Raw genomic sequence first — 14241 nt, 5'->3', positions numbered from 1 at the left:
GGCTGGGGAGTTGGAAGGTGGAGTGGGGGATTTACAATGTGTTTATTGTAACTTATTATTAAATTAGTCCTGGTTTATCCAGGAGGGGAGTGGAGGTGGTGGGAGATGCTATGATTGCTGATGGGAGTTATTTATAATAACTTATAAGCTAAATTTATAAAATTATTAAATTTTTAAAGTATTTAAGCCTAGTTTAACCAGGAGAGGGATAAAGGGTAGTGTCGGAATGGAGGTGGTGGGGGATGTGATCACTTATGGGGGGTATTTATAATTATTTGTTATTAAATTTATAAAGTATTTAGGCCTAATTTATCCAGGAAGGGAATGAAGGATAGTGGGGGAATGGAGGTGGTGGGTGATGCTGTAACTGTTGGTGGGAGGATGCTCCAATTGTTCATGAGGTGTATTTATAATAATTAGTATTATTAAAATTATAATGCATATAGATCTAATTTATCCAGGAGGGGAATAGGGGATAGTGGGGGAATAAAGGATAGTGAGGGAACAAAGGTGGTGGGCGATGCTCCGATTGCTCATGGGGTGGTATTTATAATAATTATTAAATTTTTAATATATTTAGGCCTAATTTATCCAGGAGGGGAATAAAGGGAGAATGGAGGCAGTGGGAATGCTGTGATTTCTCACAGTGGGGTGGGATACTGCAGTTACTGCTGGGGAGCTGCTCCTGTCAATGCCCCACAGCACCCCAACCACCACAACCTGCTCTATGGAACTGGATGAGCTTTAAGTTCCCTTCCAACCCAAACCATTCCATGATTCCACCCCCATCCCACTGATACAAACCATTCCACGGACCCACCCTGGGCACAGCCCCCCGGACATCCCTCGGCGCTCCCAGGGAAGCCCCCCAGGGAAGAGCAGAGCCAGGGAGAGGCCGAGCCTGAGAAAAAGCAGCGCTGCTGATATGGGAGAGATTGGTTTCAGCCGGAGCTGCTCCCCCTGCCAAGTCCATCTCGGATCTGCGCCGGGTGCAGTTACTTAACATTCATCACGGCCTGAACTCTGTAACTTTATCAGCAGGCGAGTGCGGCGCCATCGCGGGCCCAGCCATCCCCAGCCATCCCCGGCGCGGCGATCGCCCGATAAACCACTGATAGATTACGGGAGATTGGCTCACTCCAGGGGCCGCGATTCCCAGTGCTAACGGAGAGTGAGCTGGATCAACCCCCAGCCAAGGGGGGGGCACGTGGGACACGGGGAGAGATGAGGAAGACAATCCAGGGACAATGACAATGGAGTGACTTTACGTTTCAGATGGGGTCGATAACGCGCTGATAGATTTTAAGAGAGGAGAGAGTCTAATAGAGCCGTCCCCGGCCGCGGCGCATCAGATGGATGGGAGCAGACTGCTCTGGGAGAAGGGATGTGAGGCTGAATGCGGCCCTGCCTTCCCAACTGGCAGGGAGATGGAGCGAGGAGAGGGTGGTCAGAGCACAGGAAGGAAACTGAGGCAGCTGGTGGGGCCCAGCAGAGAGGGACTGTTCCCCGCCCCAATCCCAATCCAAGAGCAGTTTGATATTTTTAACCCCATGGCAATCAGGGTGGGATTTGGGCAGTTAGGAAGCTGGATAACCCAACAGTATGGAATGAAACTCCATCCATGAATATCAGGCTCCAAACATGCACGAGAGTGGGACAGATGTGCAAGGCTTATCTCCACCACTTCTCCTACACTGGGTGCCATCACTGCTCCTGGCCGAAGGGCATTTTTCTGGCTGAAAACCCCTCAATTCTGGTACTTTTCCCCCTCCTGGAATAAAGATATTCCAGTCAGGAATGGTTGGGGTGGGGGATGCTTACCCAGCCCCATGGAGCCCATCACTACCAGGCGACAGTGAGGACAGAAGTCAAGCTCCTTGCTAATCTAGCAACAAATTACCCCAGAGATGCTGCACCAGCTCCAGGTCCTGCCGGGTCCATCCCACTGCCAAAAGCTGCTGGGAAGGGAACAGGGATGGTTTTCAACCTCCACCCGAGACTTTCAGTCCATGACAGTCCCACGCAAGGACAAGGCCGGAGGGATGAGACAAGGGGATGATAGTGGACATGACCCAGAAGGCCACCAGACCCATCAGCGAAGATGCCTTGGCTGGGGTGTCCCTGTTGCTCCCAGTCCCACAGGGTACCCAGTGCCAGCTCCCAGTGCCATCCTGGATCACTTTGGAGCGACCGGTCAATGTTGGAGCAGCGAGCAGGAGCTGAGGGGCTCAAAGCAGCACGAACCCCTCCATCGCCTTCACCCAGCACCCCAATCCCCCTCTTCCTCCAACTCCAAGCCCCTCACACTGGCTCAGTGGACGCCGAGTTTGCCTCTGTGCAAACGTGTCTGCGCTGCCTCTCTTTTTTTTTTTTTCTAATTTTTTTTTCCTGTTCTTGGCATTTTGGTGGAGCGAGATAAGAGTAAAAAACAACAGAGCTGCTCGGAGAGTGAAAAAGGGAGATAGATAACGCAGATACCGACTCCTACACAAAACAGTCCTGGCTTTATCTCTGCTTTTTATCACAGTTCCCCTAAAAAAAATAAAGAGAGCAGCCCAACTGGAATGGGGCAGCACATTAAAAAATGAACTTTATACTGTTTGCTCTTTAGTTTTATATTTAGATGAAACAAACTTAGATTCTCGTGGTCGATACCTTTTCCAGCACAAGGAACCAACAGGTCCTGAAGGCCCATTTGCTCCAGTGGGGATGAGTGAGGAAAGTCAAGGATAGTATTTAAGACTGGATGGGACAGTGGGATGAGGCTGCTCCCAAAGTATCCAGGGACTGGGCAGCATCCTACTGGACTGGGCAGCATCACGCTGGACTGGGCAGCATCCTGCAGCAGAACCAGTGAGACTCATGCTGGAGATGGGTATAGAAAAGCAGACGCTTCCCAAGCATCCCTGGGTCGTGCCAGCTGGCTGCCAATCCCTGGAGACAGCCAGAGCCCACCTGAGATGCCACAGCCAGCATCAGGATCTTGGCCATGTTCCAGTGGCATTGCTACAGCTACCCCCTGATGTAAGCAGGTCCCTGGCATCCAGGAAAAGCATCTCCATCCCAGCACAGGGACGTGACTGCACGTGCAATAAACCCCATCCATGTGGCTCCCAAAAATTCTTTGCCGATCATGACCCTCCCGTCCCTGAGGGCACCACACAGGGCTCTGCCCTCCCGCTGCCAACCTGGGCACAGGCTGGGAAGGGCATTTTGGAGCAGAAAACCCACAACTCACAGGGCACGGCCAGAAAGAGGGAAGGAAGCAAAAAAAAAAAAAAAAAAAAAAATCATAAAAATGGACTGGAGGTTTTTCCCTCCCCTCGCACTCCCTTCCCTACCTTCTTTTTGAAAAACATAATTTATCTGTGTATTATCAAGAAATCCAGACACTTTAATCAGTGAGCTATGAAGTCAGTATTTCCATTCTTATCTAGCGGAGGAGTGGAAATGGAGAGCAGATAGGCAGCTCCGAGCCCGTCCGTGGTGGGGAATGTTAATGGGAGGAGCGGCGGAGCCATTGGCTACCGAGCTGCCGCTATCGCTGCCATTATCGGGGCCTTATCGAGGCAACCATCGCAGCGCAGTAATGGGGCCAGTTCAACTTTCCGCATTATCATAGGAGCTGGGAGTAGCATGAGAGGCCTCGGCTGGGAGACGGAGAAGGGAGCGAGCGGCCAAACTTCCCGGCGGAGCAGGGAAGGGAGAGAAAAGCAGCTCTTCCTCCTCCCTGAGCCGGTGATGCGCGGGGCGATGCTCCCCCAGCGCGGGTGTCCTGCGCATCCCGGGTGCTGAGCATGAGGTACATCCCCAAAGTCCTGTGTGTCCCGGGTACTGTCCGAGAAGGGTACTCCCAAAACCCCGGGTATCAACACTGAGACACACACTCAAAGTACTGTGCACCTCGGGTACTGTCCTGGAAGAGGATTCCCAAAACCCCGGGTACTGACTCCAAGGTGCATTCCCAAAGCTACAGGCACTGATCGTATCAAGCATTCCCAAAACCCTGGGTACTGACCCTGAGGTACATCCCCAAAGCCCTGTGCACCCTGGGTACTGTCCCAGAAAAGTATTCCCAAAATCCTGGGTACTGACCCCAAGGCACATCCCCAAAGCCCTGTGCATCCCAGGTACTGTCCTGGAAGAGCATTCCCAAAACCCTGGGTATTAGCCCTAAGGTACATTCCAAAAGCCCTGGGCACTGACTATGAGAAGTACCCCCAAAACCCCAGGCACCAACCTCATAAAGTGTCCCCAAACCCCCGGCTACTGATCCCAAGGCGCATTCCCAAAGCTACAGGCACTGACCCCATTGAGCATCCCCACAGCCCTGGACACTGACTCCAAGACACATCCACAAAGCCCTTGGCACTGACCCTGCCGAGCATCTCCAAAGCCTCAGACATGGCCTTAAGCTGCATCCCTACAATCCTGGGCACTGACTTCAAGGCTCATCCATAAAGTCCCAGGCACTGACTGCCAAGCATCCCCAAAGTCCAGGATGCCAAACACCCCTAAAGTCCTGGGTACCGACTTCAAGGTGCATCTCCAAATCCCGGGGCACCGACCCCAAGGCACATCCCTAAAGCCAGGGGCACTGACCCCATCAAACATCCCCAAACCCTGGACACTGATGGCCTCAAACACTCCCCAAACCCCAGACATCAATCCTAAATATCCCCAAAGCTCCACGCAATGACCTCATTGAACATCTCCCAGATCCCAGGCACTGACCCTTCCAAGCATCCCCAAATCCCTGGGCACCAAACCCGAGGCACATCCCTAAAGTCTCAGGCACCAACCCCATCGAACATCCCCAAACCCCCAGGCACCAATCCCAAACATCCCCAAAGCTCCAGGCACTGACCTTATAGATCATTCCCCAAACCCCAGGCACTCTCCCCAAGACACATCCCTAAAGCTCCAGACACTGACCCAGTCAAGCACCTCTAAATCCCCCAGCCACGACCCAGCAAAGCATTTCCAGAACACCAGGACACTGACCCCACTGAGCATCCCCAAAACCCGGGCATTGACTCCAAGGCGCATCCCCAAATCCCGGGGCCACGACCCCCAGCTCACCAAGGACGAGTGAAAACAATGCATCTATATTTCATCAGATGAACAAATTAGAGGAGCACATTTCCTCCACACGCTATCAAATGGGAGATGTCAAGAAAATATGTTGATGTGAGAAAGAGGAGATAAAGAATTATTTTGGAGGAAAAAAGCCGTGGAAGGCTCTTATCTGGAGTGACTCATAGGCACACACTCCTTAACCCCACTGCAGCCCAAGGTCAGCAGTTACATTCCTTTCGGCATTTCATCCCTTCCAAAAAAACATGTTGCTGCAGGAACAATGTGGAGTCTTTGCCGGGCAGCCATCGGAAGAGGGAACTGTATTACCCCCGAAACACTTGAACTTTCCTGATAAAATAAGCAGCGGGACAGTGGCCTGGCCAAGCTGGAGCGTCCAAATCCCTGAGTCAGGCAGCAAAAACGGTCATGGGACGTGGCGCAGAAAAAAAGAAAGAGATATCAGTCTCCTGCTCCCATTCCTGCTCTTTTCCAAGGTGGGGGAGCTGATTTCTTCTCCCCACAGGAAGAAAAATCCGTATGCCCTCGGCATGGAGCAGAGTTGGAGGGCGATGCAGGGCTGGCAGGGAGGTGTTTTACACTTTTTCTTCCTAAATGTAGAATTCCTAAAAGCCTCATGTTTCTCACTCCTGCCATCTCCCCGGGTGCTCTGTCGGGGCCGCTCACATCCCTCTCTCCGGGTAGCCTCGGATCTCAGCCTCAGCTGTACCTCCGTGGAAAGTCTGGGCTGGTTTTCCCTCCACAGCAACGCCCCATCCAGTGTTTTCCAAGGCGGATCACATTTTTTTTTGCAGTAGGACAGAGCACGCAGGGAAAACATCCTCTTCCTTTGCCCAGAACGGGTGTGTTTGACCCCAAATCCACCAACACCATGCAGGGCCCAGTGGTTCCATCCCCAGCCCTGCTGCTCCTGGTTTGGGCAGCGTTGTCCCTTCCTTTCCCAGGGATGTGGGTGTCCCGGACCTTGTGGCTGGCACAGGGCTGGGAATGTTGCACAGCACAGGGATGCTCGAGTGGTGGACACAGTGACGCTGCTGCCACGTTGTTTTTGAGATGCTGCCATGGCTAGGTGGCTCTGCTGGGTCCCCAGGGGAGCACAGGGCTGCCCCTCTCCAGGAACCTCGGATCACCTGCGCCGTGGTACCTTCTCCTTGCGCAATCTGCTGCAACACCCGTGGGGAAAGGATTGCTTTCTTCCCAAGCCCTGATTGCCGAGCTGGCCGGCTCACAACTTGGCCAAAGGGGAAGCTGCAGCCTGCTAGGTGGCCTCGTGATTCACGATGGAAAATAAGACCTTGCCCAACCATGCAACCTTGGATCCAGAGGTGTAAATCCCGGCTGGAGGTGGCTTCCCTGCTCTGGCATGGGATGCTGGCGATGGTCCCCTGTCATGGCTCCGTGCCTGCTTGGCGTGCCCGGGGAGGGGGCAGCGTGGGGGTGTCCCCTGAGGGTTCAGGAGGTGGAAAAGCAGCAGCAGACACAAACCAACCCAACCCCGGCGCCCACAGGCCCTGGAAGCAGCTGCTTGGCAGAGCCTCCGGAGCCTCCCTTGCCGGCGTGGCTCCAGCGCTGCCTTCCCGCCCTGCAGCCGCGGCAGCCAGCAGGGACGTGTGCCGGGGCTCTCGGCAGAACAGGTTCTGCTGTGCTCAGGGGTGCCCAACACTTGGCCATGACCAGCCTGGCTCCAGCACTCACCCTCCGAGCATCCCACACTCATCCTCCCTGCCCGAGGAGATGGGGATGGCCAGGAAGAGCCATGCTGGGGATACACCCCGAGCACTGTCCCAAAATGGGCTTGTAGGGTGCCCTGGCAACAAGGGAAGTGCCCAAATGGGACAACGCTGATGCGTCCCATGACTGGTGGCACTGGCCACAAGTGGCATATTCATTATCTGTGGTAAACGGATTTCCTGCTCCAGAGAGAGGTTGAGGTGAGCTGTCCCCTTGGCCACCAGCTGCCAAGCACGATGCTAGCCCATCTCCGGAATGTGGAGCCTGTAGGGATGCTCACACCTGGACCACTGGCTGTGGAAGAGGAGGGAAACTTCTTCCAGCATCACCTGTGGTTGGTTCAGACCCTCCACTGAACAGGAATGTGGCTTATCCGTCATGGTGCACATCCCAAGAGGTTGGTGACAGCCGGGATGGGCAGAGCCACTGTGGGGGCAGACGTGCCACAGGGCTTTGCCACCTGCACCCCTGCCAGCTCTGAGGAGCCATCACTCCAGGATGCCACCGAGTCAGGGCTGGCAAATGCCTTGGGGTGTTTGCACAAGAGGGGAGGGGTTGGTAGGCTGGCAGCGCCCGTGGGTGTAGCAGACATGTGGGACATGGGTATGCCACCCTCGGGATGCCAGGTGTGGGGCACGAGGGGGCTGCAATGGTGAGGAAGCCCCCAGGAGGTGCAGAAAATACCGGTTTTGGGAGCAGAGCTGGGAGGCCCTGGCGGCACCCAGCTCATCCCCGGGTGCTCCCTGGGGAGCAGGAAGCAAACCCTCCCCACCCTGGGGTAACACACCTCCCCAGACACCCCACTGCCCACCCCGGCCTGGGGCACCCCTTCCCTGGAGGTGTGGATGGGGAAACTGAGGCACGGAGAGGGAGGTGATGGAAAAGCGCAGCAGCAGCAGAGTGATGGGGTTAAAAAAAAAGCAAACAGAGGTGGTTCATCACCTGAAAGGGAAGAAGCGACTCAGGGAGGGAAGGCAGAGGGAGAGGAGTGGGCAGAAGGCGTGCTGGGAGCATCCCATGCCACTGGCTCACCACACTGCTGCTAAAAATAGACCTTGGTTTGGCCACTGTCATCTTTACAAGAAATGCAGTTTTCCAAGCTCCTGGGAAGGATGGCTCCCATGCTCTGGCTGGCACCACGAGCCCCTGCCTGGCACCATGACCCCCTGCCTGGCATCACCGCTGAGCCCACGCAGGACCGGGGAGCAGCTGAGTGTGCAAGAGGAAAGGAAAAAAATAAAACCACCCAACCCAACACAAGAGACTACGGGTTTAACAGCGCAGATCACACTCATTATCTAACACCATCTAATAGCAATTAAAGAAAATCCACATGCAAAAATATGCCGGTGTTTTCACCTCTCCCCCCCACCCTTCCCCAGCCCGTGCTTTCGGCGGAGCAGAATGGGAGATAACCATCAAAAAAAAAGTCAAAGCTCTCATCAAACTAATGCAACATCTGCAGCCGATAACAGGCACTGAGGAGAGCTCAGCTTCTCAACCCAGCTTGTTTCACAAAGCACATGGAGGGGGGGGGAAAACCCACCCCACCACCTTGAGAAATAAAAACACACATGCAGCTGCCCCCATCAGATAATTAAAGCGCCTGCGTTAATCACATTTGCAATGGAACAAATTGTTGGAGCCCTTTTGCCCCTCTTTGCTGTGTTTGTTGTTGTAGCAAATCCTGCTCAGGTCTGGTGGGGAAAGATAAGTGGTCCTTATCACCCCTGGCAATCTCTATCAGGATGGAGATCGGGGCTTGGTGCTTATCAGGAGCTCAGATCTACTGTAGCTGAGCATAGAATAAAAAAGGGAAAAGGAAAGAAAAACACACACAAAAAAACCCCAAACCCACAAACAGGCCCCTGCAACTATGACAAAACATTCGCTTCCAGCTCGTTTAGGAAGAAAAAAAATCATAAAAAAATATACGTATTCAAAAAGAACAAGAGAGGGAGAGGCACATCAGCACGATGAGATCAATCTCCTGCTTATCAGGTTCCCCCATCTCAGGACCCGGCGCTGCGAGAGCACCGGCAGCTGCCAGAGCCTCGCTCATCAGCTGGGCGCCCGCGCTCCCATGTTTGAAGTTAATAAATATAACAGGCTATCTGGGTTGGAGATCAGCTCCTGCTCCCTATCAGCCCCTCACATCTATCTACCAGCAGAACAAAAGACAGAAAAAAAAAAAAAAAGAGAGAGAAAAGAAATAAACCACCCCATAAAGGAGCAGCAGCAGCTGCAGGGAGGTTGGCGGTACAGCCAGGGATGGAGTGGGGGGAGGAAAAAACTGTCCTCTGCAGGCAGGAACCCCCAAAAAATTAAAGAAAGAGATGCTTGGGTGTTTCCTGTGCTATCAAAAGCCACCATCGAGATGAAATCGGCTTTCAAAGGCTCCCCACTGCGTGCCACCGCTGCTGCTGGGGAGGGTCAGAGGGTCCAAGCACCCCCAGCCCCTCCATCCCCGTGTGGCTCCAGCCCGGAAAGCCAAGAAGAAGACGAAGGTTAAAGCAGCTGGTTAAATATAGTCCGGTGTCTGATCTTTGTCTTATCTCTGCTGGCAATCGCCCGCTCTCCCGGCGATCTCCCCGCCAGCCTATCTGAGCCTCGCATCGCGCTTCAAAAAAAAAGCTGCAAAACCCAAACCCCACAAGAGAAGACGAAGCCAGAGCGAGAATATCGCGTCACCCAGGAAAATAAAATCAGCAGATACCAATCTGGAGGAGGTTTTTAATGCTCCAGCCGAGATGATAAGGAGGATAGACTTTGTGGAAACAGGTCCGGTCTGTACATGAGAGGAGTCTGGTTACCGGAGCCCTGATTCATGCATACCTTCCCTCGTGGAGCGTCGGAGCAGCGGCAAGGAGCTCTCGCCGCGCTCGCCGCCTCTAATGACTGTTTTCATGTTGACACATACAGGAAGGGTTCCAAGCTTTCAGCTTTTAATCAGTTTTGGCCATCGCCGGCGGCCTGAGATCAGCCTCCCACTTTATCATTTCTTCACATCTCTGCAGAAAAGCAGCAGAGGAAAGAGATACGAGGAGCCGCCGCCGCCGCCCGGCCGAGCTGCCACGGCCTCATCCTGCCCCAGTTTCCCCCACCAAAATCCGTGCTGGGGGGCGCTGGGATCAGGCATCCCGCCATCGGCGCGTCCCCCACTGATACCGGTGTTATTTCGGCAGCTGCGACGCTCCCGCTCGCTCCAGTCTTAACGCTCCCGGTTTAACGAGCTGGAGTTACCCAGGGAGGGATCGCCGGGCTCTTTGCCGAAATAAAGCCACGGAAGTTGGGTAAAGCTAAAGGAGAAAACTATCCCCCCCCCCCCCAAAGAAAAAAAACAAAACAAAACAAAACCAAAATGAGAGAGGCAGCTGGGACTATTTTTAACTCTACCCGAGTAAAAGTCTAGCTGCGCGTTATCACCAGAGCAATCACCCCAGGCAGGGAAACAGGTAGGTGCAACTCAGCCTTGCAATTATTTCAGGAGAAAGATAAAGGTAGATTATCACATGGTGGCCAGCCTTCCCTATCCTCCCATCTCCCTCTCTTATCTCCAGCTTCCATCGACTCGAGGGGGGAAAAAAAACACACACACACACTGGAGAGGAAGGAGAAAAGCCAAGCTGAGCCCGGCACCTAAAAACTTCCAGCACTTTGCAGGATTTCTCAGCCTTGCTCATACATTCACGCTGGAGCAAAACAAGATCCCGGGCGATCGGTTGGAATGGGAGACCGCGACCCTCTGGAATGGTGCATGGGCTGGGGGAGACAGGGATGTGGCCAAAGTCCCGTGGGAACACACGGCGGTTCCTCATGGCCACGTCCCACCTGGACTGGGGCGCCAAGCGGGACTTGGGGGGCCAGCAGGCAGAGTCGGGAACAGTGCGGCCAGCAGGGACAGTGGCACCATGGGGACGATGGCACGGCGGGTCCAGCAGCACTCTGGCCAATGGGGCTCCCCATGCGGGAAGGGGGGCCCCTGGCAGGGTTAGAGTGCCGTACTCGAGGTGAGGAGCCCCTGGCACGGCTGGGGTGCCCCAGGGGTAGATGGGGAGTCCCGGGGGGGTGTCGGAGACCCCCGGGCAGGGTGAGTGTCCCGTAGCCGGAGTGAGGAGCCCTTAGCAGAGCTGGGGAACCCCCGGGGAGAATGGGAAGCCGCGGGGGGGGGTTGGGGAGTCCTGGAGGGGGGATTTTGGGGAGCCCCCTGGCCCCGGCTGCCGGCGCTGGATAGGAGGCAGGCGGGGGAGATAAGATCACAATTTCAGGCCGTCCCGACAGAGCGATGTTATCAGGACGGGACTTGCAGAACGGAATATTTTAAAGCCTTATCGGGGCCCCCATCGGGAGCCGGTACCGGAGCCACCGCGCTGGCGGGGGGGAGGCGGCGCGGGGAGTGTGTGGGGGAGGCGGCGGGGACCGAGACCAAAGGGATCGAGCGGCCGGTAGCGGGAACGGGCCCCCACCGCGGCTGTCCCGACTGGGTACCGAGGGCGTACCGGGGGCGTACCGATGGGGCACCGGGGGGGTGCGGGGGCACCGAGTGGTTGGGCAGCGGGAGTGCTGCCGCCAAAGACTGGTGCTAAAAAATAAGAGAGGGGGAGGTGTGGGCAGCAAAGCACAGGGGGTACCGGTACCGCAGGGACTCACGTTTGATCTGCCGGGGGTTGCTCTGTTTCCTCCTGGACATCGCTCGGCGGGGGGCGAGCCCGGCGCCCCGGCTGGCGGCTGGGCGGGCGGCAGGTGGGTGGCGGCGGGCGGGCCCCCGGCTGCTCGCATGCCCGCCCGCCCGCCCGCGGGGCCGGGCCGGGGCCGGGGCCGGGCCGGGGCCGGGGCCGGGCCGGGGCCGGGCCGTGCTCGGCGGAGCGGAGCCGCCGCCGCCGCCGCCGCGGGATTTTCTCAATGGGCGCCGCGAAGGATCAAACCCGCGGAACGTTCCAGGGGGGCGGGGCCCGGCCCCCCGCGCGGCCGCCCATAGGCCACCGCCCCCCTCAGGCCACGCCCCCCGCATGACGCAAAGGGCGGGACCGGAGGGCTGAGTAGTGGGCGTGGCTATTGGCACGGGGGGCGTGGCGTCCCCAGGGGCCCGATCCTCACGGGCGGGTCACTCTCGGGGTCCCCAAAGCCTCCCGCGTGTTCTAAGCCCCGCTTTGGGGTCTCCACACCCCCCTGTGAGGCCACACCCTTCTGTTTGAGGGCTCTTGCTCCTCCCCTTTCGGTTCTACATCCCCCTCCTTGGCGTCCCCAACCCCTCCCGTGTGTTCCCAGTCCTAATTTGGGGTCTCCGTACCCCCCACATGAGGCCTCGCCGGCCTGTTTTGGGGCTCTGGCCCCTCCCCTTTGGGTTTTACATGTCCTTCTTTGGGGTCCCCAGCTCTCCCTTTGGGGTCCTCGGCCCTCCTCTGGGTTCCCCGATACTCCTTTGAGGTCTCCAACCTACTTTTTTGAGGCTCTAGACCGCCCTCGGTGTCTCCATGCCTCTCCTTTCAGACCTTCAGTCCTCTTTTGGGGTCCTCTACCCACTTCTTTGAGACTCCAGACCCCCCTTTGGGGTCCCTAAGCCCTCTTTTGGGATTCTCAACTCCACCTTTTGGGTCCCCAACCCATTCCTTAGAGACTTCAGTCCCTTCTTGGAGTCCCCACCCCCTCTTTAGGGTTCCTAAGCCCCTCCTTTTAGACCCTAACCCCTCCTTTGGTGTCTCCAAATCCCCCTTTGGGGTCCCAATCACCCTTTACACCCTTTTGCCCCTCTGGAAGCTCCTAAACTCCCTCAGGGCCACCAATCCCCTTTTCTGGAACCTCAGTTCCCTGCATTGGGGTCCCAACTCACTCTTTGAGGATCCTCAAAGCCTCCTTTGGGGTCTTTGTATGGGGTTCCCAGGGCCTCTCTTTGGAATCCCAACCTCTATAATCCCTCTCATTTCTAGATGAGTGGCCCAAAAACTCCCACTTGTGACTTCTGGTGTCACTGTGACCCTGTCTCAGGGTGCAGGAACACCCCAGGACACACTGGGGATGGTGTGGGGGTGCTGGGATCCCCCTTGGCATCATCCCAGCCATGTAGGCCATGAGGATAAAGCAATTTTGGGCTCAGTGTGGGCTAAACAGGAGCTACTTATATTTTGGATCTATGATGAGGATATTTTCTTGTGAAAAACAACCATTTCTGCCAACCCCAGCCCTTGTCTGTGGCCAATTTTGGCTTGGGGTGGGGGGTGGTGTAGTGTTTCCAGTGGTGAAGTCTGGTGGTCCCCAATTAATCCTGTAATTTTTGTATCAATGAAGGCAGAAGGGGCTGGTGGACTGTGGGGACAACGGCACAGCTCGGTCATATCCCTTCTCCGTCTCTCCCTGGACATGGGACGTGCTTTTCTTTTCCCTTTTCTTTTTCTTTTTTTGAAGGGTTTTTAATTAACTTCCTGTTTCAATGGTGGGATAATGAGTTTTAAGCAGCACATGATTCCAGTAAAGAGGTCAAACCGGCAATGGGGATGTCAAAAGAAATTAAGTTAGGAATTAAGAAGAGATCCAGGGGAGAAAAAAAAGCCCAGTGAGGGAGGGAGATGCTGCCGAGGACAAGGCTCTGCTCCCCCCCCTTTGGCTGACCGCCCCCCAAAACGATCCTGACGGCGCCTTTCACCTCGTTTGGCCTCGAATCGCCGCCTTCCTGGAGACCATCACACCCCCAGGCGGGCAGCTCTGCTTCCAGAGCCTTTCCCTTCCCGCCACGGATTTGCCAGGTCCGGCCCAAGTAGGCTCTGCTTTGCATCAGCTGTGATGGGTCTGATTCCTGCAGGGGCTGGAGATGGGGGGCCAAATTCTGCTCCGATGCTCTTGGGGGTCTCCAAGCCCACCCCAGTGCGGCTGTGGGTGTTTTGGGGCTGTGGGCACTGCAGATCCACCCGGATCCTCCAGCACATCCATGGCACCACTCCTGTAGTATTTACCTGCCGTGTTTGCTTATGCCAAGATAATTAGACAACCATTTAATTAAACACAACATCGTTAATTGCAGGGATTTGAGGGGCTGGAGGTGAGTGAACACCAATAAGACGCCCGAATTTCTGCTCCCCGGGAGGGAGCAGGGGGATGGTGGCAATTCCTGGCTCTTTGTGCTGGGAGAAGCAGTGGCAACATCCCTTGAGAAAATGAGGGGACACTGTCACTCCCATGGGGGGGGCTAAATCCCACCCTAAAATGATGCCCAGAAAGCTTTGATGGAGCCAGTGGGTGCTGGAAACAGGGGTACGCCCCTTCCCTGGGGAAGAGAGCTCAGCTCCAGGGAGGAAACAGGTTGCAGTCTTTCCCCTGGAACATTCCTTGCCAGTGTCCTTTTAATTAGCTTTTTGGCACCATCCCAAAGCCTCTTAGATCCCCCCAGGCCTGAGAATTTGCAGTTACATCAACCAACCT

At 55.6% G+C, this 14241-nt stretch overlaps 1 protein-coding gene across 1 annotated transcript in view; it reads right to left on the bottom strand.

Moving 5' to 3' along the window:
• The window catches only part of ZFPM1 (zinc finger protein, FOG family member 1), a 36176-nt gene extending 24611 nt beyond the window's left edge, over positions 1 to 11565 (bottom strand). The window contains exon 1 of the mRNA XM_032701553.1: positions 11479 to 11565. Within this exon, the coding sequence (XP_032557444.1) occupies positions 11479 to 11518 (40 nt within the window). The 5' untranslated portion in view covers positions 11519 to 11565. The remainder of the gene's footprint in view (positions 1 to 11478) is intronic.
• Between the last annotated feature and the right edge of the window lie 2676 nt (positions 11566 to 14241).

Source organism: Chiroxiphia lanceolata, chromosome 13, assembly GCF_009829145.1.
Source record: "Chiroxiphia lanceolata isolate bChiLan1 chromosome 13, bChiLan1.pri, whole genome shotgun sequence".
NCBI lineage: Eukaryota > Metazoa > Chordata > Aves > Passeriformes > Pipridae > Chiroxiphia > Chiroxiphia lanceolata.
Note: the sequence above shows the minus strand (reverse complement) of the source record. Positions and strands in the feature narration are given on the sequence as shown.